The 24,595-nt window shown below is 43.7% G+C and overlaps 1 protein-coding gene across 3 annotated transcripts; it reads left to right on the forward strand.

Annotated features, from left to right (window-relative positions):
• The first annotated feature begins 487 nt into the window (after positions 1–487).
• LOC144933588 (calpain-9-like) lies at positions 488–24,595 on the forward strand. 3 transcript variants are annotated; one of them, XM_078858544.1, is made up of 21 exons: positions 488–1,144; positions 3,519–3,588; positions 5,061–5,179; positions 7,631–7,764; positions 9,791–9,962; positions 10,866–10,934; positions 11,708–11,793; positions 12,342–12,416; positions 13,060–13,220; positions 13,775–13,950; positions 14,828–15,021; positions 16,205–16,244; positions 16,903–16,980; positions 17,699–17,756; positions 18,588–18,652; positions 19,528–19,596; positions 20,530–20,608; positions 20,713–20,829; positions 21,684–21,742; positions 22,086–22,141; positions 24,411–24,595. In XM_078858544.1, exons 1-20 carry the CDS (start codon positions 788–790, stop codon positions 22,110–22,112), a joined length of 2,205 nt encoding a protein of 734 aa, XP_078714670.1. In that variant the 5' UTR covers positions 488–787; the 3' UTR covers positions 22,113–22,141; positions 24,411–24,595. The 3 variants fall into 3 exon arrangements, with proteins under 3 accessions (XP_078714670.1, XP_078714669.1, XP_078714671.1); XM_078858543.1 differs by lacking the exon at positions 24,411–24,595 and adding an exon at positions 23,026–23,292; XM_078858545.1 differs by lacking the exon at positions 24,411–24,595 and having other exon boundaries at positions 7,631–7,701; positions 22,086–23,002.

Raw genomic sequence — 24,595 nt, forward strand, 5'->3', positions numbered from 1 at the left:
ACTTGTAAAATACCAGTCCGAGTGATGTACATTAAACCTGCGAATCTATTCCCGACTCTCTAATTCGCGTCTGTGAATGTAATTCCAATGGTGGAGGTTTGCCGGGGATGGTATGATATTTGTTGCATTTGTTTGATTCCTAATTCATTATTATTTTCATTTTTTTAAATTACGTTTGTTTTACATTATGCTTCACAATCGAGGTCACGTTAAATTAAACACACTGTATACATATTCAGCGTTTAAATATAGTGTAGATAATTATCAAACATAAATCCTGTATATGTAAATATGTTGTCGAGTATCAAACATAATTAATTGGGAACGCATTAAACACGTTTTAATCAAATACACTGTCGATATTTGAACGTATACATTTAACAACAACAACAAAACTCAAACACATCATGCGATTTCAGAGCAGGGTTGCGGTTTAGTGTTAATCAGCAGTCGGAGATGGGGGGGGAGAAGCCTCCCTGCAGGCAGCGGGAGCGACTGCCACATCCGTGAATCTCACGCAGCACCAAGCAGCAAGGGCTGCACCACCATCATCACCGTCGTCGTCGTCGTTATCCCAATTCTTCTCATCGCCATTGCCCATGTTTATTTGTGATCATACCAAAAACCCTCCTCGTCATCACCGCCGTGCAGTACCGGAGATAGCGGCAGGCAAAGCGTGAGAGGCGAGGCAGCGCTCGTAACAATAACAATGATGGTGATGGTGGTGGCGGTTGCTCTTTGAGAGGGATTGCACCTCGATTCTCAGTGCCCGTAGCTCGCTGCTGAGATGAAGCAGCAGCGAGCGGCATCAAAATCCTCCCGTGGGGTCACTGCGGGAGCGTGCGGATCGGGGTCAAGGCCAGGTCAAGTCTCGGCGCAGAGTTCAGGGTCGGAGCAAAACGGGGCAGGGTCGGTCGTGGGAACCGAGGGTCCGCCAGGTCACGGCTGCCACGGGGGCCGCGGTGGCCGTGCCGAGCTGGGTGCCACGCCACGCCAGGACTACGAGGCCCTGCGCCGGGCGACAACGGAGCGGGGAGACCTCTTCCAAGATCCGCTCTTCGACGCGGACATGGAATCCCTGGGCTCGGGGCGGCTGCCTGCGGACCTGGGCAAGCTCAAGACTGTCATGTGGAGGCGACCACTGGTGGGTAAACACCAGAGGTGTGGACTCGAGTCATGTGACTTGGACTCGAGTCAGACTCGAGTCATGAATTTGATGACTTGCGACTCGACTTGGACTTGCATAACAATGACTTTGTCCCACCTATGAGATGTGGACTCGAGTCGTGTGACTTGGACTCGAGTCAGACTCGAGTCATGAATTTGATGACTTGCGACTCGACTTGGACTTGCATAACAATGACTTTGTCCCACCTCTGGTAAACACACACAAAACAACAAAATGCCCTGGCCGTTGACTTGCTGTTGCCACAGAAATCACGATTGTCTACCAGTACCTGGCGCCTGGATGGATGATGTTGATGGGCTGGGTTTGTAAAGTGGTGGAAATGTAAATATTGCCTAAAAAACAGGAGCCACTTTTCTTTAATCATGTGAGCACTCCACATACTGTATATCCCTGTGGTAGTGAGTTTAGTGACCAGGCATAAGGGTATGAGTAAGGGGACCTCTGTTAACAACTGGACCATATGGTGTCAATATGACATTTCCACGGTAGACCCGAACCTTAATTAGAACAGCCACTCTCCCTACCAAATTAGGACAATTCAGTGGTACTAGGCATTGCCTAATGACAACCTCAAATTTCCCGAGAAGTGGTTCTCATCGGATAGTACTTATTTTATGACCGTGGATAAATAATGGACTGAATTGGCTCAAGTTGAGATTCAAACTCATTGTCTTGTTATTGGGAGCCTGCTGCTTTACTACATGGCTGCATTGCTATAAGCATGTTGCAGAGATTGTTATCAAAAATAAACTTTTAATCAATTATTTACCTTTGAATTGGGCCAAATCCCAATAGCCTGCATAGTTTTGGCCAGTTAAATACCATAATATGGTTTATACAGTTTTAACAGAATCCTTCAAATTACAAGTATGTAGAAAATAATATTGTTTGTAATAGGTACGAAAATTGTATAATTTTGATACAAGTAGGGGCCGTCCATAAATGACGTCACACACCTAGGGGGGGGGGGGGTCAGACATTTGTGACGATGTGTGACGAGGGGGGGGGGTGAGAAATGTGACGTCACATTAATATGCGCAACTTTAAATAAACAACACGCTCTACTTAATTAAATACTTTTTAATAAATGTTTTCTCCTACAACATCAGAGTGCAGCGCCAAATTAAATACGCACTACAATGACAATAATTTAAAGCGATTTGAAGCATGTTTTATTTTTTGGGGGGGGGGGGGGGCAGAGCTTTGTGACGTCATATTTGAGGGGGGGGGTGACTTTTTGTGACGCCGTGTGACGAGGGGGGGGGGGTCAAAAATTCGTCCAAAATCGCGTGACGTCATTTATGGACGGCCCCTTATTTTAAAAAGAATAAATATGTTACGTGTAGGATGTTAAAAAAATAATTGTAATGCAAATCACTTTAAACACATTTAGACATTTAACAGAAACATTATTTGTTTTCGCTCAAGCTAATTGAATATGTTACCCCATAAGTAATGATGGATAACTGCATTGCAAATAAAGCATGACATGAATAGACCCTATCGAGACTCAGCATATCATTATCACAAGTTGTGAGCTAAAACAGTTCGGCTGAAGTTGCACGGTGCCCAGAGGTCGCAACCGGGTACCCGATACCCGTACCCTACCCGATACCCGGCTACCCGTACCCGGCCGGGTACGGGTAGCCGTTTGCGACCCTGGTGCGGCCGGGTACGGATACGGGTAGGCCGTGAGTCACTGGTGAGTAACCGTTTGTTACTCATTTCGGGTAGGGTACGGGTAGGGAACGGGAACCTGTACCCGGCCGGGTACGGGTAAGGAATCAAAACCCGTTTGCGACCTCTGACGGTGCCTCTTGCCTGATCATACTGTGTAGATGTGGATGCTAACTCCCTTTGGTGCTCGTGTTTCCTCTCTACTCTTTTGAAAAACTCGCTACGAACAGGTTTGGTCGTATCTCTGAAAGTTCCTAAGTCGAATACCGTTCCTAAGCAGAGGAGCCCTTGAAGAGAGATTGTCCCCCAATAATAGGAAATGTGAATACTCCACCACTAGCTCAGGATCACCATTGGAACATAGCAATGACTCATGTTTAGAAGAGTGCAAAGATACTTGGAAGCTTTTAATTTATCACCATATTTTTTTAGCAACGCTGTTGATGCCAAAAATAGCACTCAGTTCAGTAGTATGTTGGAGGCTAATTAACTAACCACAACATGTGATGTGTCTGCTAGTGAGAAAAATAGCACTCTTCAGATGGGCTTGCCGCTGTGAAAGTGTTTATTTCAGTAGCACTGTTCGCAAATCAGTAACAAATGTTGTGTTTTCAACAAATTTATGTTTTCTAATGATGCAATGTGCTGGCAGGAGATCTCCCAGAATGCAGTGTTTATGGTCGACAGCTTGGACTGCACTGACATGAAGCAAGGGGATTTTGGTAAGAAAACCCAGAATAAACGACGTGACCACAACTTCTCAGTGATACTGCTTTGTAAATATTATCTGCCTGTCTTTCTACATACTAACCTTATTCATGTTTAAGCAACTCCTCTTAAGGCCACATTCTAATCATTTTATTTCTTGTCATATACAGTCACTTTCGGCACCATCGCTTTGTCCTATGGCATTGAACGGCCTCTCTGAATTTACAGTGCGTTGCTCTTACATGAATAATTTCAAGGAACTTACATTTACAAGCCCGTCGAAATTGATTTCACTCCGCAAACGTTTGCTGAATATCAACATCACTGCACTGTAGATGCTGTTAATACTTTACTGTGTTGATATGAGAGTGACGAAAGTGGCTCTTAACATCAGCCTTTTTGTCCAGTGTACAGGAGGAACTCATGTATTATGCAACACAGAATGAAAATAAACTGTGCATGCCAGATGAAGGCATTACTTTGAAAGAGACACAGATCGATAGAGGGTGTATTTCCCTCTGCCAGTCAATGCTAGCATTCTGCATTGATGGCTGCATGGTTGGTGACGCTACACGCAAAAGAGACAAGCATGCCCAGGAAAGCTTTTCACCCCTCTGCCCACTTGTGTGCTTTCCTGGCTTTTATAGGTGCTCACGAAAGCTACTTGCCTCTATCTATAGCCTATCAGACTAGAATTCAGGGGTGGGGAACGTCCGTTTAAGGCCCGCAAAATCATTTGGTCTGTTCCAGCCATCACATTAGGGGTGAGTTAATGAAATGTTTGACCAAATATAACGGGCTAATTTTTAAATTGATGATTTTGTATGGCCCGCGAATGATGTCATAAATATCCAAATGGCCCTTGGCAGAAAAAAGGTTCCCCACCCCTGGACTAGATGGTGGACCCATTGTCAGAGTGTCTGCTGACCTCCAATACCCGAGTTTGACCCGCGACCTGCCAGGAAGTCTCTTGGCTTCAAAGTGCACCATGTCAGGCGCACGCAACGTGGTGAGATCCCCACGTTCTCGTGTACTGTGTTGGACTGTCTTTTCCTTTGAAAGGACTCATCACGCTTGCTAATGTAGTATGTATGACTGGGATCTTTGTGTTTTGTTTTTTATTTGAGAGTATACAAACATAAATATTGAGAAAAAATGGATCAGAAAGCTGAAAAGTGCGCAAAGAAGCACGCAAAGTTGCATTCGTGGAATTACAATGAGAGACAGAAAGATAAACACATGGATCATTCAACATACAAACATTAAATTGACTGTTAAGAAATACAAGTGGGTATGGGCAGGATACGTTGCGAGAAGGGATGGTGGCTGGTGGTTGAGACTTACGACTGAGCAGCAACCGCAGAGATGGCGCAATGAGATCAGCTCACGTGCATTGCGTGACCGTGAGAGATGGAAACAGCTTGGGGAGGCCTTTATCCAGCGTTGGATAGAGCATGTCAGATGATGTGTGAATGTGTGAGAGCAGGCGACTGCTGGCTGCTGGCAGCCATTGCGTCCCTGACCCTGCACCCCAGGCTGTTGGCTCGCGTGGTGCCAGAAGGACAGAGCTTCAGCGACGGCTACGCCGGCATCTTCCACTTCCAGGTGACGCCAACGTCCACTTTAGACACGGCTCACTCGTGGCGAAAATACCCACGTGTAGATCGCCTCCACGTAGATACGATGAAAATGTGCGCTTCAATAACTGTGGTCAGGTCAAAGTGTCTGACTACTTGAATGAAGGTGGGGCCGGTGTTCATTTTCATTGGTGGCCCTGAACTGGTGGTGGAAATTCCATATTCCTATGGCGAGGCCAAGTCTTTATTTAAAGCAACCACTAAAATAGCAGCAGCAACAACAAAAATGTACACGAAAATAAACTTGATGTAAAATAACGAAAGAAAATGTATGAACCTCTCTAAAGACATAATTGCACAAAGCAGAGCACGTGAATGGCTGAGGCATCCAAGTGCAGAGGTTATCTCAATGCTATACAACAAAACACATTCCTGCGGAGAGAGCTGGTAGTAACGTTGGGTTGCTCGGTCAATGGCCATCGTTATCGGCGGCGTGGTGTATTCCGCAAATATGCCCGACTGTGAGGGCGGGCACAAGCCGGCGTGAGTAGGTTAAACGTTGAGTTTTATAAGGGCACCACGGGGTGACCAGCCCCTCCCCACCCAGCCCACCCCTCCTACCCCCCACCCAGCCCCACCCTCCCCACCCAGCCCCTCCCCACCCTCCCCACCCAGCCCCTCCCTACCCTCCCCTCCCCACCCAGCCCCACCCTCCCCACCCAGCCCCTCCCCACCCTCCCCACCCAGCCCCTCCCCACCGTCCCTACCCAGCCCTTCCCTCCCCACTCTCCCCTCTCCACCCAGCCCCACCGCTCCCATTTTTGGATGCACGACGGATGGACGGACAGAATAATCCCCTGTGGGCTGGTGTAACCAGGAGGTTACTACCAGTATAAGGTATATAGCTGTATAATTACTAGCAGACGAACACACAGCAGCACTGCTTCGTAACGCTACCTGACCGTAACCCATGTGACCACTACCTGTTCGTGACTTTTCCTCGCATTCTTCCTGGTGATGTCACATGTAACGGTACCCCACGGGGGAACGCATAGCACAGGTTGGGAACCACGAGACTGCTTTGTGACCTCGGCTGCTTTGTGCAGCTGTGACGTCACTTCTAATAGATGCAAGATGTTGCCACTACCGCTCCACAGACTCTTCGTGGTGTGTCACTCTTTTACCATTTTGCAAAGAATGCAGGTTTGGTGCTAAATTATCTTTGCGGAGTCTTCAACACTTTATTTGCCACTCGTAGCATCTAGTGAGAGAAAAAAAACATGGCCTAACTGACGGGTAAAGATTTACAGGGATTATTGGGGTCACGTAGATGCAAAGTGCAGCTTCCATTCATGGTGTTAATTCATTAGGTGATGAAGGGCGAAGACTCATTAGGATGCAGGTCACCCATGCAATGCAGTTTTAACAAGGATCTGGTTTAATAAAAAAAAAGAATCACAGCACGGGTTGTTGCTGACTTATATAAAAGAATCCAGTTATTGTGTTTGAAATCTGATTGGAGCCCATTGTGATTTTACACTGTAAGGCCATCGCTGGCATCTGCAGTCTTTTATCAGGGTTTTTTCTCTAAAGGCCAGAGGTTAAGGTAAAAATGCATTAGGTCGTTTGTTTGTCTGTGTTGTGTGTGCTAACAATGGCTCTCCTGGCCATGGAGATACGACAGATAGGTTGTCTTCAGGATATTGCGAATCTATGCAATGTTTAGCACACAAACCGTCTCCATGTTCTCTTGCCGCATTTTTCGTAAAGGTCACGCACGGTGTCTTGTGGGGCTGTTATTTCTCCAACGAACAGCGGTGTGGCAACCTTGGACTATTTACTGAGGGGAAAATGCAGGTCATGCTTGCAGAGACTAAATTTCCCCCACGCTTTGAGCGTTAGAATGTTGGCAAGTCGCTCCGTAAAAGGTGATATTTGGCAGTGATTGCACTGCGGAATTGACTAGGAAGAGAAAGACAACAGTGCTTGAAATGAGAGTCGGGCAGGGCAGAGGCATTCATTGGAGCAGGTAAACTGCCCTGATTGGTTCGCTAATGGTGCTGTCGGTAATGTCACCCAGAAACCAAGGTCGTAACCTATTATTACGACAACATACATTTGCAACGTGCCCATAACGTAACACATGGTTCACAGTGTGTTAAAGTAATTTCAGCATGTTGATTGGTGCTTGTATTCTGGCCATGTTTCAGAACATATTGATCACTGGTATCGTTGACTGACTATGAATGATCGAATATCCACTTTAATTAGCTGTTTTTGCAGCCCATTGAAAGCCCAACACTGCCCCAGTGGAGTTATAAATCAATACAAATCAAAGCATCTCCTTGTTCATCTTCATTGGCAGTCCTAGGCCGGTTGCGGAAATTCCACATATTCCCGGTAGGACACCTCTCAATTGATCACTCGAAGACCTCTCAAGATTCGCCGTTGTCTGTGCATCGCTCTTGCCTCTTCACAGTTCTGGCAGTTTGGAGAATGGGTGGACGTGGTTGTGGATGACCGCCTCCCGACTTACAACAACAAGCTGGTGTTCGTGCACTCGCCCAAGCACAATGAGTTCTGGGCAGCTTTGCTGGAAAAGGCTTACGCCAAGTAGGGGCGTAAGCGTGCAGCCAGCGGCACACTCATGTCAACGCGTTCAGTTCTCGTTATATCGTTTTAATGGTAATGTATTAACCATTACACTGCTCAGTTGGTGTATGAGCCATTATTATTATTGTCATAAAAACACAGTGTCCGTAAAGGGATCATTGATTGCCGACGAATTCTAATTTGACAGCAGTTTTAGCTACGGAGTTGAAATGTTGACAAAATGTGCGTTTTATTTCGTAGTTTTTTTTGTACCGCTCGATGTGAGATGAGTACCCTCCAACAAAATGGAATTCCTTACAAGAGAAAGTAAAATGTGTACCTAGTTAGGTTTGAAATGTTTTTCATGTGAAATGAGAGTTCCAAAGTGGAGAAAACCACTGCTGGGATGACGAGGAACGTTGTGCTCCTATCATCAAAGTAAAATTATGAGACACATTGAAATGAAATTACATGTTAGCATCACCACGCTGTCTCGGGAAACTGTTGAACATGTCAGAGCAGCGATGTAATGTCGTCCCAAAGTCAATTCCACATTGGAGCACAGTTCACAAAAGCATTTCAAATCGCACCCTTATTGTGTGAAATGAGTGCAGGCCCTTCGAGAAATGCATTACGAGTATAACAGAATAATTAAAACAAATTCCTGCGAAGGGAGCTGGTAGGAACGTTGGGTTGCTCGGTCAATGGCCAGGGTGAACGGCGGCGTGGTGTATTCCGCAAATATGCCCGACTGTGAGGGCGGGCACAAGCCGGCGTGAGTAGGTTACACGTTGAGTTTTATAAGGGCACCACGGGGTGACCAGCCCCTCCCCACCCAGCCCCACTCCTCCCACCCCTCACTCAGCCCCTCCCCACCCAGCCCCTCCCCACCCAGCCCCTCCCCACCCAGCCCCTCCCCACCCTCCCCTCCCCACCCAGCCCCACACTCCCCACCCAGCCCCTCCCTCCCCACCCAGCCTCTCCCTTCACGACGGACGGACACAATAATCCCATGTGGGCTGGTGTAACCAGGAGGTTCCTACCAGTAAAATAATCACTGCCGAGGGGTTGGTGGACATGTGGGACTCCCAATTCCCGATACGATGTGTGTCGTCAATGCCTGATGGACGTGGATGTGTATGACAAATGTTTCATTATAGAATTATCGCGGTGTATCATTTTATTGATCTATCTCAAAGTTGTCTCATAATTATTTCATAAAGGATAACGTTATAGACACCATGTTGCAAGATTTATTTTTATCCAAGAAAGCCTCATTGGGATATTTGACCATTGATATTTTTTTATAAGTGAGGTAGGAAAAAAAGAGTGTAGAATACCCGCATAAAAGAGGGGACAACACTCAGTTGATATGTATAGACCAATAAGCCACTTTTGAGCTGCTTAGGCCCTAGAATATATACCCCAAAATATTTTGTTTGACAGTGTTCATCTCCGACAGTGGCTCTGAACACAAATTTAGAAGCGTTCCTAAAGTAGGCACCTGTCTCCCAATGGGAAACCCACTGTTGTATTCGTACATGTTGATACTTTATAAACTCACCATGGGAACCTCATTTGCCAGTAAAAATATGATAATTGTTTTTTTACCCTTCTATCTGTAAACAAAACTGACACCTTTTTACAAGGAGTCATGTTTGCATAGAAAGCCTCATTGGGATACCTGCAGTCATAATACAAACAAAAGACATAACTCTGATAATGTGCACTGTCCTTGAAGTTGATTGGTCCACACCCGAGACAGCTTTCCTTAGAGCCTAGTCTCACATGGGTTGGACCAATGATCACTTTATAAACTCTTGAGGGAAGATGAGCTGGGTTGACCCGTAATAGGAATTTGAATGAGCGATCCTCCACATGTGAATCAAGCACTCTGATCACAGCGCCACCTATGATTTAATCTCAACGCGTCTCAAATATTCACTTTCATGACAAGAGCATATTTTAAACTCGTGGTGCAGTCGAGAGACTGCTAGTGGGTCCCGGCGTTCCGCAATTGAGCATTGATGTGTTGTCCCTTGCCCAGGCTTCACGGCTCGTACGAAGCCCTGAGAGACGTGGGTGCGTGGGAGGCGATGGAAGATTTCACGGGCGGCATCATGGAGTCCCTGCCACTGACCGACGAGTCGCCAGAGCTCTTGTACCGAAACATGAGGGCCGCCTTCCGAAGAGGATCCTTCCTTGCCTGCTCCGTTGACGTGAGGGAATTACTTCGCCAATTGTTGGAACGACAATGGGCACAATGACCGTGCTGTATGTCCTGCTTTGCATGCCGTGCAGTTTGTCGCGTCTGTGTAGATAACTCACCGTTGCTTAATCATGCCTACCAGAAATGTAAGTTCAGAAATTTAAGTGATCGTTTTCTAGAAAAAACTGCAATGTTCATCCCTTTGTAAATCTACTTGTAGATGAAGGCCTTTCCACGGTCATGGGGTTGTTTAACCATACTTCATCAGCATGGTCAGTTTTCTCAGCGCTGTCATATACTTTTAAATATGCTTTCTGATTTTAAAAAAATATTGGGATGTTTGGCCATTACTTCGTGAAGATTTTTCATGTGGATGGAAATCAGGTTATCCAATGAAAGCCCACAAACATGAGAAGCGAACACACAAAAGTAATCACAGAATGATCAAGCATTTATTTATTGTACTGCCATCTGCTGGCTACCTTGCAACTCACTTAACTGCATATAACATGGCTGCATTGTCCGCTAATGTGTGTACTGTTGTTTAGTTTGCATTTTGATCTCATAACGGTATAAATTGCACATCTTGGTTGCTTAACCAAATGTAAGCACGGGTATTCATTTTATTGTCAACCCAGTGGAAAAAGTCTTCACTGCAAAAAAAGTTACGCACGTGCATATATTGTACAGTCAAATTTATTTGCATCGATAATTGATCTATGAATGCTGGTTTTCACAGAAATATCTTATTATTGATTTAGTGTACTATAATCTTACACACTGTATACTCCCGCACTAAAACTATGACGCGACGAAGCATTGAGGATGACCAGCAGCTCGGCGCCTTGACATCTGTAATTGCACCAATTCCATATTTACCAGTAACCCACCCAAGAGCGCTGATTTCTTGCAGGTTGAGAAGCCCGAGGCCATATCTGGCCTGGAGAAGGGGCACGTGTACTTCGTGACAGGAATCAAGGAGGTACACGAACTGGACCTTTGCGTACACCTCGTCCACACCCACCACGATGGTCTGCAGCATGAGCATGCGAACTCAATTGCCGTGCAACGCACGCACGCACACACACGTGCCTAGCCGCTCGCCTCCTCTGCGGTACACACGCGCCCGCGTGCGCTCGATTGTTGTGCAGCGTGTGCGCGTACATGCTCAATTACTCTCCAGCGCCTGTGCATGGATGATGCGGGTAACAGAATTGGAGCCAAAGGGGGGAAAGTGACCGAGAGTTTATCCACAGATTCACGTGGTGTCTGTAAACAGCTGTAAAAATTTCAATGCAGATAATAGACGGAGTTTTTTTCTTTAAATTTTGCAATACATATATAGGCTGTATATATAGTGTATTCAAAGTGACATTTTGGACTGCAGTGTAGTCAAGTGTGGAAAATGTACTAACCTTCAGCTGATTTTTTGGCACTTGTTCAAAGTATTTTTTGAGTTCTGAACAAACCCTGCATGTATGTATAACTAATATAGTCTAAAATTATATATATTTTTACACGTAAAGAATTACATGTATTTCTCCAATTATTGTTACCTGAGCTGTGACCAAAAACTCAGTATATATGATAATTTGGTTTAGAGGACCAGGAATTCATCTCAGGTTTCTTGCCTGTGCTGACCAACTACGGTGCTTGTCCTCCTGGGTCTTAAGTCGTTTGTGTTACCCAGATTCAGATTTGCATTTTGACAGCGCATATGTAATTCACACGCATTGTGTTGTGCCGTCTGTCCAGGCGTGTGTGGCCAAGCAGAAAGTGCCGCTGATGTTACTTAAGGATCCATGGGCACAGTCACGCTGGAAGGGGCCCTGGGGACACCGGTGAGTGTGCATCTGCAGAATATATATCGCTGCTTAGGATTTCTCTAACCTCTCTTTAATAATTACACGTGAATAATAATTTATCCCAATGGATCAAGGCCTGCCTTACCGTGTTGGTCGTGGAGGTTGTTTGACGATATTTTTTTAACACGTAGAGTCGCGGCAGGGTGGTGAATGGGGGGGGGGGGGTTCCAGGACTGGTTCGGATGTCACGCGCCACAGATGTTAGTCATGGCCAGAAATAGAACTCAGGTCGCCACGGCTCACGTCAGTAGCGAGTAAGATCCCAACCAGTCCTAGTTCCCCTTTTAATCAACTCACACTGACCACCATTACGGTCCCGTATGGTCAAACAACTCCCATTATTGACACTGTGGGGAGGCCTTCATCCAGGAGTGGATTGCCAAAGAGCTGCTAATTATATCTTCTTTATAATTATCATTACGTACACCTGTAAGCATAATGAACACTTAATTGAATCGCATGAAACATTTCTAAAAATATAAAACGAATGTGTTTTGTGTGCCCGATGTATTTTCCTTTGACAGCTCACAGGAGTGGCGGCAGATAGCGGCACCAGAGAGAAAAGCCCTCTTGTCTCTCGTCAGTGACGAGGAATTTTGGTGAGTGCCATTTTGGGGATGTGTCACAATTCCGTCATCATCACCATGTGCCAATTGGTGAATGATGGCACGGTGGTCAGGATAAATTCCTAATCATCCTCAAGAATGCTGGTCATAGTTTTCAATGTTTCTGATAAACATCTGCTTTCATGAATAATGATCTAAGTCTGGAAATTACATTGTGTTTCTGGTCTTGTAAACAATGTCATGGGATATTTTGCAACCTTATATATATAAACATTTGTCTCTGCAGTATATCAGTGTGCTTATGTTTTCTTTGGGATTTGTTCAATAAAAACCCCTATTAAGGTCAATTTGGGCCATCATCTGTCCTCAAGAGTCTGCAAAATGAGTACCGGCTGATGATGCCTCACTATTTGGTGGGAAAATCAACAATGATTTTTGGTGGGAAATCAACAATTCTGTGGAAAGATGCCCTCTTCTCTTAAGAATGTGGAATTCCTACCGCTGACTCAGGGCCATCATTATAGATAAACACTGCTGCATAATCATTGGAGCAGGAGGAAGACGCTTTGACCTTTGACTTAGAGGTTGTTTTATCTTGGTTCGTAAGAAATGTATTATAGGATCCAGCTAACAGAATTTCCGGTTGCCCATCATCCCAAATCCTCTGTTTTTCAAGGATGTCTTTAGAGGACTTCAGGAGCACATTCACACAGATGCAACTGTGCCACCTGACCCCAGCTGACCTGGGAGAGAACACATGCAAGAGAGGCTCTCTCACTGTGCACCGGGGCTGCTGGGTGCGCGGATGCTCCGCTGGTGGGGGCTCTGCCTTCCCAGGTCACCCATGCATCTCCCCTATGCACCCCTTATCGATAACTTATCGATAACATACCATTCATACTCTATAGCGCACAGTCATGATGCACACCTGCCTAATAATGTCAACGTTAATTAGAACTGAATATGACCAATGGTCTCCGTGAGGCCGGTGACCGAGGAGATGAATTAGGATCACATGGTGGGACGCTATGGCAGATCATGGAAGTCGCCCGTCTACTGTGCAGCAGCTGTGGGAGATGGCAGATTGGAAAGGGGTGGCGAGGTGTAGTGGCATCAATGGCTTTGGCCGTGATGATTACTTGGTCTTGAATTGTAGGTGAGTGCACGGGGCCTATAGCTTAGGCAAACTATTTCAAGTGGAACATTAAAGCATTAAAACGGGTAAGAGTTACAGTGTTGATCCCGATGATAATAATGATGATGATCAGGCATGGCACTGACCACTTTGCCCCTATAGTCATGGCAGCCTTTATCGGTACTTTCTTACATTACATTCCTCAACAGTATTTTGTCTAAACTGGGGACGTGTGTGCGTGTGTGCCCACATCTAGGCACATTCTGGACCAACCCACAGTTTAATCTTCAGCTCTTTAAAGAAGATGATGACCCCACTGATGGTGAAGTGGACTGCTCATTCATTGTCTCCCTGATTCAGACAAAATCACAGAGATTTTCTGCACATGGTTGTAGAACTCAACTCTTTCCAATTGGATTCAGTATCTTCCAGGTGAGTGGTCTTAACATTTCCAGTTCTGCAACAACAAACTTGGACAATTGCATGATATCTCGCGTACGTTTCAGACACTTTAAATATGTGGACTATCATTCGTATAATGATTAAGTTGCTGTTCATCTACTTGGGCATAGTATATAACTAAATTTGGACTTTAGTGCGGATAAAATAAATCTGTCTATTTTTGTTCAGCGAGAAATGCTTAGACAATGCCATGGCGTTAGACGTACTCAGTTGAACTGAATCTATCGTCCATACTGCGGTGTGATGGTGCTTTTGAGTTTTGTGTACGTGTCAGACCACTGAAACATTCCATTAGTAAGCTTTCATTTGCTTAATCCTCACCACATGTTTCCTATTTACTGACACGTATTTTTTTCACCACTTGTTTCGCCACTTATGTTTATAACAATCCAAATCATGTTCGCAGACCATTTACCCCAAATGTACTTATACCTACAATGTATATTTTACAGTCTTTTCTATATGTGCAAAATATATTATTCAAATACAATGTATTTATCCTCATTCAAAGTTAATAGTTTGCTACATATGTATCTATATACCTAAATATAGTGTTTCTCGGTATTTGAATATAAATCACATCTGTCAACGTTGCTGAGTGAATATTCCTACAGGATTAGGTCTGTTTGGCAATGTGGCTTTTGAATATTTGACAACTGAAAGGTTGCAAAGTTAAATTCCTTATCCGGGGAACAACTCAGTCCATTATCCATCCGCGTGAGAAAAAAAATTACAGTATCGCTCTGTCCAAAGTCAACGGTGTTCATGCTTTGGCATGAATGGCCCTGATCACGAGAATATTAAACTGATACCACAATTGGTTGAAGTTGAGTGCTCGTTTGAGCAGGAGGACAAGGATGATGAGCGGAGGTGGGAAAGGCTCCCGGTGGCCGGCACGGCAGACTTTGTGGAGGCTCGGGAGGTGTTCGTACGGTTCTGTCTCCCGCCCGGCACCTACACGGTGGTGCCATCGACGCGGGAGCCACACCACGAGGCCGGGTTCGTGCTGCGCATCCTCGCTGAGAAGCTCAGCTCCATGAGGTAAGGGTGCCACAGTGGCAAGATGTTAACTACCTCTCCTGGTATACAAGAGGTCGTGGGTTCAATCCCGACCCTGACGGCTGTACGTTTGGAGTTTGCATGTTCTCCCCACGGTCGCATACATTTTTATAGAAACATGCATTGAGAGTATTTGGCAGCTGTAAATTCGACATAATAAGCCACTTTGTGGCCAAGTTGCTTCTGAAAAAGAGCTATTTCTAGCTCAGTGGGTCTTACCTTGTAAAATAAAAAATTAACCCGTAAAAACAAAGTTTTTCAGTATAAATCCTTTATATGCGTGGCATCGGTTTTATTTTATTATTCATTTCTGTTTTTCTTGAGTAAGAGTTTCATTTTTATCACATTGGTATTTTAAATAAAATATGTCTTTTTTTTTTCCTAAAAAGTGGAAAATTTTGGAAAAAAAGTTTCACGAAAATAAATTGTCACGCACAACGAGTCTGTGTGCAAAATGTCAGCTCGATTGGATCACAGGAAGTGGGTTAAAAAACGACCGAAAGATTTGCACGGTCATAAGCGCGCAAGCAAGCTAGCAAGTGAACTTAATATAAAGGATTTAATAAAAATAGACATATGCGGACGGTCCCGTCGGCAGGGCCGGATTAAGTTGGATGGTGCTTGGAGGAGGCAGTGCAACAATTAGGTTGCGAAATCATTTGCGGTTTAATATTCATCCCTTGTATATTCAACGTCGAGTTTTTTTTTCTGGATGAACCAATTCTCTTTATTTTGGAACTGGCCAAACATCATACAAAGAAAACCTACAGGCATTCAGTTAATCTTTCCTGGGTAACCAAATAAACAATGACAATTATTATATCATCCATTTACATTCATAGGCTGTGTTCTCACCAGATAACCATTCTTCACGTGATACAGGTTGACCTTGCAGTGTTTTTTGTTGTAGGCATGCCAGCATATATTTACAAAAACACACTTGTCAACAACACCGCCTTAAAATAAAAAAAATATATAATCGGCGATGTTTTGGGTAATAGCCCTTCTTCATAGCCATTGGCTGAATCGCAGCATTACCAAATAATTCGTTTTATATGTCCAAAAGGATCGTTTATGTTAAACTTGCATACTTAAGAAGCTCATAGCCTTTTGAATGTGTTGTTTCATGGTATGACACCGTGTGTGTGTGTGTGGGTTTTTTCAGTGAAGACGAAAGTACAGTAGCAGCAGACCTTCCCTTAAAGGTGCAGTTTTTAAACATTCTTACGAATACAGGATGCATGTGATGATGCATCTATTCTGATCCATTATTCTTGGGTCTTTCGGTAAAGTCACATAGATAGGTACAAAGAAAATAATCAAAAATAATTGTAGTTTTATGTTATTTTTATTACATTTTTTTCTTTGAACCTATCTACGTCACTTTACCGAAAGACCCATGAATATGAATTCCTGCAGTCACGAAAGCTTTAAGTTCTGATCCATTGTTACGATCACAATATATGCTTCAACTCATACGGATGGAAATTGATTCTTTAAAATCCATGCAAATTATATGCCATTGATTGCATGCTGTTAAAATAATCAGGTTTTCTGGTGTGCGAATATACAGTCTCGGTCCCGTTACCAATTACCGCACACACACACACAAATTAACGTGGCCTCAACTGTTGTCGATAGCTAAACGTGACAAAATGTGAGCAGTATTGGCTGTGAACTCTGACACTAACATTCGTCCCTTGAGGCACCCGGTAAGCTCTTATTGTATTTTCTGTTTGTGACATTTGGCCATACATGTTAAAAGGACATCGCCCAATACGTGTGTAGGTCATGCAAGGTTGTTCAATGCGTTATGTTACAGAGTATATTTAAAGCTCGGACACAATAATTGTATTTCTGCAGATGGGACTGCCCTCCCTGGATCTCACTGAGCAGGAGAAAGCGGAGCTCTTCATGGTCTTCTCAGATGTGGCAGGAGAGGTTGGATCTTCTACCTAGATACGCTACTGAACACCATGACTTTAGCTTTTCACGTGTGGTCATATGCTGACAATATTTTATCATCCCCAGAATTTCTCATTAGCTGAAGCCTCGTTTTTATTTTATTTTGGCTCATTATAAATTAAAGGTCTACATATCTGCCCTGCAAATTGCATGGCACAAAACACTGCTCTGCCTTTCTATTAAGTATTTCAACTGTAGTGTGTTAGGCTTCGTAAAACTCCCATTGCTGGTCAGTACTGTTTAGCTAATTGTCCCAAAGCAGGACCCTGAAAAAGAGTTTGGAAAATTGATGCATTCCCAGATAAACATAGAGTATAAACTGCAAGTGGGCTTTGCCCACTTTCTATTGACTTTAGCATCATACTTTCTTTAAAATGCCCGAATTTTTTTTCGAAATGCTATCTCAAATTTAGGTTAAAACCTCCAGATACAAACTTTTGTGGGCCTAGATTTGAAAACAAAACTATTCAATTTGCCCCCCCCCCACACACACAATTTTGGGGGGGCAAAGATTTAAAACGTTTTGTTTTTGGATTGTTAGATATCTATAGCCATGCTCATCTATATTTGTGCCAAGTTTCAGTTTCTAGCCCCTCTATAACTGTAATTGATGTGAGTCACTTGCTCACAGTCAACATTATTAGACGTTTATAGGGATTGATGGTTAAACTGTGTACATTTTTCTCACTTGCAGGAAATGGAGGTGCGTCCAAATGACCTGCTGAAGATTTTTAATAGTCATTTAAACACAAGTGAGTTAAGTGCTTCTATGATCACGCGTGTTTTGGTGGTGCGTAGCTGTTATGGTGGCTCTGAGCTACTTTTGCCACTGCTATTGATTTCCCACACAGTGATACTCTGCTCATATTATTGACCCTGGTGGGGTGATGAACTGAGTTGATATCTGACCTGGATTTGAGCTCAGAGCTTTGCAATTGTGAATCTGACACTCCACCAACAGTGCTACCAATCTAAATAGGAAGTGTAAAGAGATACATATAATGAAATAAACTGTTGATCAATTTGATCATATTTATGCAACTGTCATTACCTGGGATGACTCCATTGAACTAGCTGAACTTGAGCACATACTTTCTCTGAGCATTGCAATATTTTTTTTGTTCATATTATGGGCGAGTGATATGCCCCAACGGAACGGATGCACGTGTGCTGCTCATTGCAAAGGTTCATGGGTCGAGCCCATCGACCGTCCTTGTTAATACTGTGTTGGTATAAAAAAAAAGTAGGTCATCTCGGCTACAGCTGCTGGCATGGTCCAAATTTCCCAAATTTGACAAAACTACTCGCAAAATTTCTTCTTGGGAAGCCACGTAGTATTATCGCCACCTACTGGCAGATTAATGTCCCACTTGCTAGCTGGTGCTCCCTTCACCTGGTGCTGCAACTGGGACAGCCACCACCCCCCTTGCCTCGGCACCTTGAGACGTACTGCAAGGAAGGCACGGTATAAACATTAAGCGATGATGGCGATACACATTCATCGTGCATCACGTGAAATATAAAAGTGGTGGCTTATTTACATTGTAAGTGTGACGAGTTCTTTTGTGTGTGTGTGTTTGCAGGCAAGGCATTGCAGACAGAAAGTTTCAGCATAGAGACATGTCGCAGCATGGTCGCATTGCTGGATGTATCCACGACCCCCCCCCCATAGCCTCTCACACACAGCAACAATAGAGTCGCAACGCACCACTAAGCGGTGGTGATGTCACTATGGGGCTTGTGCCAGGCTAGATGCACCTTGAGGCTATGTGAAGTGTTGAAGTTTCGCTGACAGGTCATGGGACAGACCCAGGTCTTATGAGTTGACTGACTGAAATGGCTCGCAATGGCACCATTTATGCCCCCCACTGTAACAACTTGCTGCGTTTTAGTCGGCCGGTGTTCCACTCGTGAGCGTTGCTCCTCCACCCTCTGTTGTTGTTGGGCTAGGCATGGGAGCCACATAACCCAGCCAATATAGCCTCGTCTGTAGGAAGGGACTGCGACTGGATCTCACACACGTACACACACACACGATTCAAATATCCCCCTTTTCACATTATGCACTGTAAAAGCTTGTTCTGTTCGCAAACACCTATGAAAACAGACAGCACAAGAGGGGAGATTTTCCCAGCAACATGCTCACACACACACAATCTCTCCCCCAGTGATGATAGTGACATCCTGTTCCAGATACGCATTTATGAGAGGCCCAGATTACAATTATTGCTGATGTGCATGACAAGCAGTTCAAGCAGGTATCTGTTATGGTAGTCCAATACACTAACCACTATACCACCAATCTTCACCGTGCACACACATGCAGCCACACATGCATACACATCACACAACCCTGCAGAGACTTGCTTTCACCAACTTAACTGTTGCACTACGTGAAATGCTCATGGATCAACCAAATTAAAAATTAATCAATAATCAGCCATCCGCCGTGTCCAGACATTTACAGTATTTGATGCCTGCTGGATATCCACAAATATAACCTTAACCCTCTGTGTCCACCAGACACATTTGTCAGGACGGTTGGGCTTTGAAGAGCTCCAGGTTCTGTGGGCCAAGATCAAGACCTGGAAGGTTGAACACGAGGCCACGATTCGGGCTATAATACAACTGGTCACGTGCATTGATAATACAACTGGTCACGTGCATTGATAATACATCTGGTCACGTGCATTGATAATACAACTGGTCACGTGCATTGATAATACAACTGGTCACGTGCATTGATAATACAACTGGTCACGTGCATTGATAATACAACTGGTCACGTGCATTGATAATACAACTGGTCACGTGCATTGATAATACAACTGGTCACGTGCATTGATAATACAACTGGTCACGTGCATTGATAATACAACTGGTCACGTGCATTGATAATACAACTGGTCACGTGCATTGACTTGCCAATGCTGTTCTCATCAATAACTTAATTAATTCTCAATTTAAAGATGATACAGGGGTGGTGTTGACATAGATATACAGGCATGAATTAAAAATACCTCAACTTTGTTTTTAAACCCAAAAAACAAACAACGTGCTAATATGTTTAACAATGACCTTTATGCACAGCACAGAAAAAGTTGAAATTGGACATTTTGACAGCATTTAGGGATTGAAGACTGCTGCCATTTGGAGATGTTATGTTATCAGTTTCTACTGAGAGATTTTAGTAAACAAACCACCACATGGTGAAAAGGGATGATTAAAAACATTATTTGATAATCACATCAGTGTAAATGAGAGAAGATTTGACCCTCCCTTTGTTAAATGATACAAAAATACTATCATTGTTTAATGAATGGTGTGTGACCATCAGAGGGTTTTAATTGTAGCTTACAGATGCTGCAGCTGGCCTCTTGTAGTATATTAACATCAATATGCATGAGCTAATGTGCTGAAATACATTTTGTAATAACATCACAAACAAGTAAATGGCCTTTTTGTATGTGAGTAGCAGAACACATCGGTGATGCCTTTCAATGTCCAATTGTTCTTACCACGTAGGATATTTTCAGGAGGTTCGACCAGGATGGATCAGGCATGATGTCATCGTACGAGCTGCACACTGCCCTCAATTCTGCAGGTAGCCTGTGTCTCAAATCTAAAACACGGTGGTTCTCATGCATACCCTCTCTTTCTGCTCACCTGACACATTAAGTAACCTTCGCTTCATGATTCCTCGTGCAGGGTTCCCGTTGAACAATCGACTTCGCAAAGTGCTGGTGCTGCGATACGCCGACCAATCGATGCAGCTTTGCTGGGACAAATTTGTGTGCTGCTTGCTGAAGATTGAGGCCACCTGCAGTGAGTTCCTTATCCTATGCCGCCATAGCCATAGTGACGTAATTTAGAAGCTTTCTCTATAGTTAAATGCCAGGTCAAACATCGCAGCGTCTCCTTCCGCAAATCATATTTTCTCTGATTATTGTTTTTTTACCCTTTATCTGGCAACAAAACTGACACCTTTTTTTACAAGGAGTCATGTTTGCATAGACCACAATACCTGCAGTCATAATGCAAACAAAGACATAACTCTGATAATGTATGCACTGTCGTTGAAGTTGATTGATCCACACCCGAGACAGCTTTCCTTAGAGCCTAGTCTCACATGGTGTTGGACAAGTGCATACATTATCAGAGTAATGTTTTTGTTTGCATTATGACTGCAGGTATTGTGGTCTATGCAAACATGACTCCTTGTAAAAAAAAGGTGTCAGTTTTGTTGCCAGATAAAGGGTAAAAAAAACAATTATATTTTATACTGGCAAATGAGGTTCCAATGGCATATTTTCTCTGTTGATGGTCCTGTGCCAACGGTGAAAATCCCACATTGCTGTGGAAGGAGCCAGTCTCTGAATGTGTGTACAAAAGTTTATTCATTTTAGGAGGCTGGACAGCTTGATGTTAGGCAAACTCCCTCTTGAGCCAGTTTGTATCGACGGTTCTATTCTAACTAGGCCAATATCCGCTATAATTCATGTGAGTGGCCCTATCACAATATTATGGCCATTGGGCCCCATTGCCTGAGACCAAATGTCACATTTTTTATTGTATCCAACCATTACACCCAGTATATAGTAACACACTTATTTTATATGTTAGACAGCAAAGTATACGGATGTGAATGCTTGTCACAGACTGAATTGTGTTGTGTGCAGAGGCTTTCCAGTTTCTACAAACTGCACAGGCTGGGGTGGCCACCATGACGATTGCCCAGGTAAGACACCTTAACGCAAGGCGATTGCCATTCCATTGGAACTGAAGGACATATTGTATAGTCCCCTTTTTTATACGCCACAAAGTTAAGACAAACATAAGTCGGGCATATTTAAAAGTTTTGCATTTGGCGCATTGAAAAGCCAAATATTTTCCATTCTCAAATGAGCGTGGGTGATATTTGTATCTGTTTGGCAGCTCTTTGTTGGGAATTCCACACTTCTAAGGCTTCCTCATAGGTCACTCTCGACTGATGACAGCCCACAAAGTGGTTTTCCTGATCACGATTTTAACACTGTTTTAAATGCCAGCCCTCCTAATGTTCACGTTTTTTCTCCCCCCAGTGGCTCGTCTGTACCATGTACACATGATCTCGCACAGTCACTCCGACAGCTGCCAGGTGCGTCTTGTTTCTGGGAAAGTTTGTTCAAATAAAAGTATCCGACCACCAGTTGGAGACGAGTGTTACCAATTGGATTGCAATTTTTGCAGGAATTTTACCAGTATTTGGGCTGATTTTTATTTCACCACTTTACACTACCGATGATATTCTATTCTTGCATGTGACAATATATTAATGAGCTAAAATTCCACTGTCGAGGTCTGCTAGCCATGAGAGATTCAGGAGAGTATGTGTCGCATTGCTATTCCTCCACTGAAGGAGCACATACTATACTGGATTACTGCATCGCCCATAGTTTGGTTTGCATGGCCAGTCGCACTGTGGCGAGTCTTTATTTTCAATTTCCGCTGATGTCAGATCATTACAGCTTCATTGTCATTGCGAGTTAAAGTTCTGATCGGAAAATGGTGCAGGCGTGGGAAGGGCTGCCAGATTGAATTCCGTGCACAAATTCGTCGTTTTTCTTTCAAAGCTGTGAAATGGAAAGAAAAATAAACGTTTTAAATATGCGTGCCCTTTTTTTGGGCTCCAATATTGGCAATTGTGTGGGGCTTTTAGGTTCTTCTGTCTAGAGGTCTAGACACTTATTTACGAACAAATCTGGCAGCCCTGGACATAAGCTGCCTTTGGAAAAAATGTGACAATTGTTCAACTCGCTTCCATACCTTGATCTACCTTATTACTGTCATCATTCTTTTCAATAGAAAATACGTTTGTGTATTTTTTGTTGTTGGTAAACAAACCTCTCAAATGAATTGTGAGAATTCGTTTTTGAAGCCTTGACTTAACTCTCAGTAAAAGAATGTTGCAAATTTCGATCTGATTTCAAAGTGAATGATAAACACTAACAAAGGCAAACTCTTCTTCATCTCACCCTCCAGCCATTCCAGGATGTCCCTGCATGAAATGCTTTTTTGCTAAACAATGAGTATAAATGTAAAAATACTCGACATATACGAAACGCCATATAATGTATAGTAATGTTCACAGATAAAATATGTAATTTTTCAAGTTTAAATGCATGGCATTCATTTAAGGTGGCTTTAGCAAGAGTTGTATTTCACCTTTCTTCACACACATTTCATGTGTTGGGGCTCCATTTAACACAACTGAAAAAAGCTTTAATAAATGCAATATCTTTCTACAAAGTGAACCTGTTACGGCAGTTTATTGAATGTGTAGAATTTTTGTAAATTGGTCGACACTGCTGAGATCATGGGTTCAAAAATCTTAACAGCACCCACGTCCATTCGCTTTACAGTTTTAAAGACAAGGTAACATAATCGAATGATTTTAATGGCAGGAGCGTGCAAGGGCTGTTCAGTATCTTTGCTGGGTGTGTCTTGGCCGTACAGATAAGACTTTTATTAGCAGGCCACATCCCCTCCCGTAGGTAACACTTTTAAAATATGGTGATCTCGACCAAGTGCTACTTTATCCATTTCATCAAGGGGGATCCTTTACCGCTTTGGAGCAGTCTAAATCCTATCCGCTACCCCGCATTCAACACAAGCATCACTCGCTCTCTCCCATAGGGAAGATAAAAAGGGAAACCAACCCTGTGTGCTCTGCCAAGGCTTATTAAAAAAAAATCTATCTTTGAGAGAATATTAACCTTACATTTTTTGTGTGGACTGGGAACACGAAGCCATTTCTATTATGTAGGCTCGACCAAAACTAATTTGTGTGTTTTTTTCCCCAAAACGAATTTTGGGCGCACCATCAGAGTGTTCCCTTGCGTCAGTCAGAAGAGCGTCGTCTTTGCCGAGAGCCACAACTCGCTGACGCTCGTGTCGCGTTATCGTTGGCCGTGATCTTGCTACGACCACGCGGTCGGTTATATTATTAAAGTATGGTAGTAGGTTTTTACCCTTTAAACTGGTACAAAACTGACACCTTTATACAAGACATCATGTTTGCAATAACCATAACACAAGTAGTCAAAAATGCAAACAAAAAGAAACAACTCTGATGATGATAATGATATGCACTGTCCTTGAAGTTGATTGGTCCACATCCGAGACAGCTTTCTTTAGAGCCTAGTCTCCATTGGTGTTGGACCAGATGACACCAAAAGGCGTACAACTCCAAAAACAGTGCACTATCAGAGTATTGAGAGCTCGGGGTAAGCATTTAAACTATGAGACCTCCTTTACTAGTGGCAAAATATAGTAGTAGGTTTTTACCCTTTAAACTGGTACAAAACTGACACCTTTATTAAACCTCGGAGCTTGCCTATTACTCTCCATTGTGTTGTGCTTCCCAGTCGTGTGCTGTGCTTCCCATTGGTGCACCCAACAAAGGCCTTCAACGTCATTTAACCGAGTCACGACGCAGCCCACGAGCCCCCCACCATGAGCTCTGCGCCATCAAGTTCAAGTTCATGTATTAGGTATAGCCCTGTGAGCCATTCGGCTCTTGAATCGGGTGCAACTGCAACAAACAGAAAAC

This window comes from Lampetra fluviatilis, chromosome 7, assembly GCF_964198595.1.
Source record: "Lampetra fluviatilis chromosome 7, kcLamFluv1.1, whole genome shotgun sequence".
NCBI lineage: Eukaryota > Metazoa > Chordata > Hyperoartia > Petromyzontiformes > Petromyzontidae > Lampetra > Lampetra fluviatilis.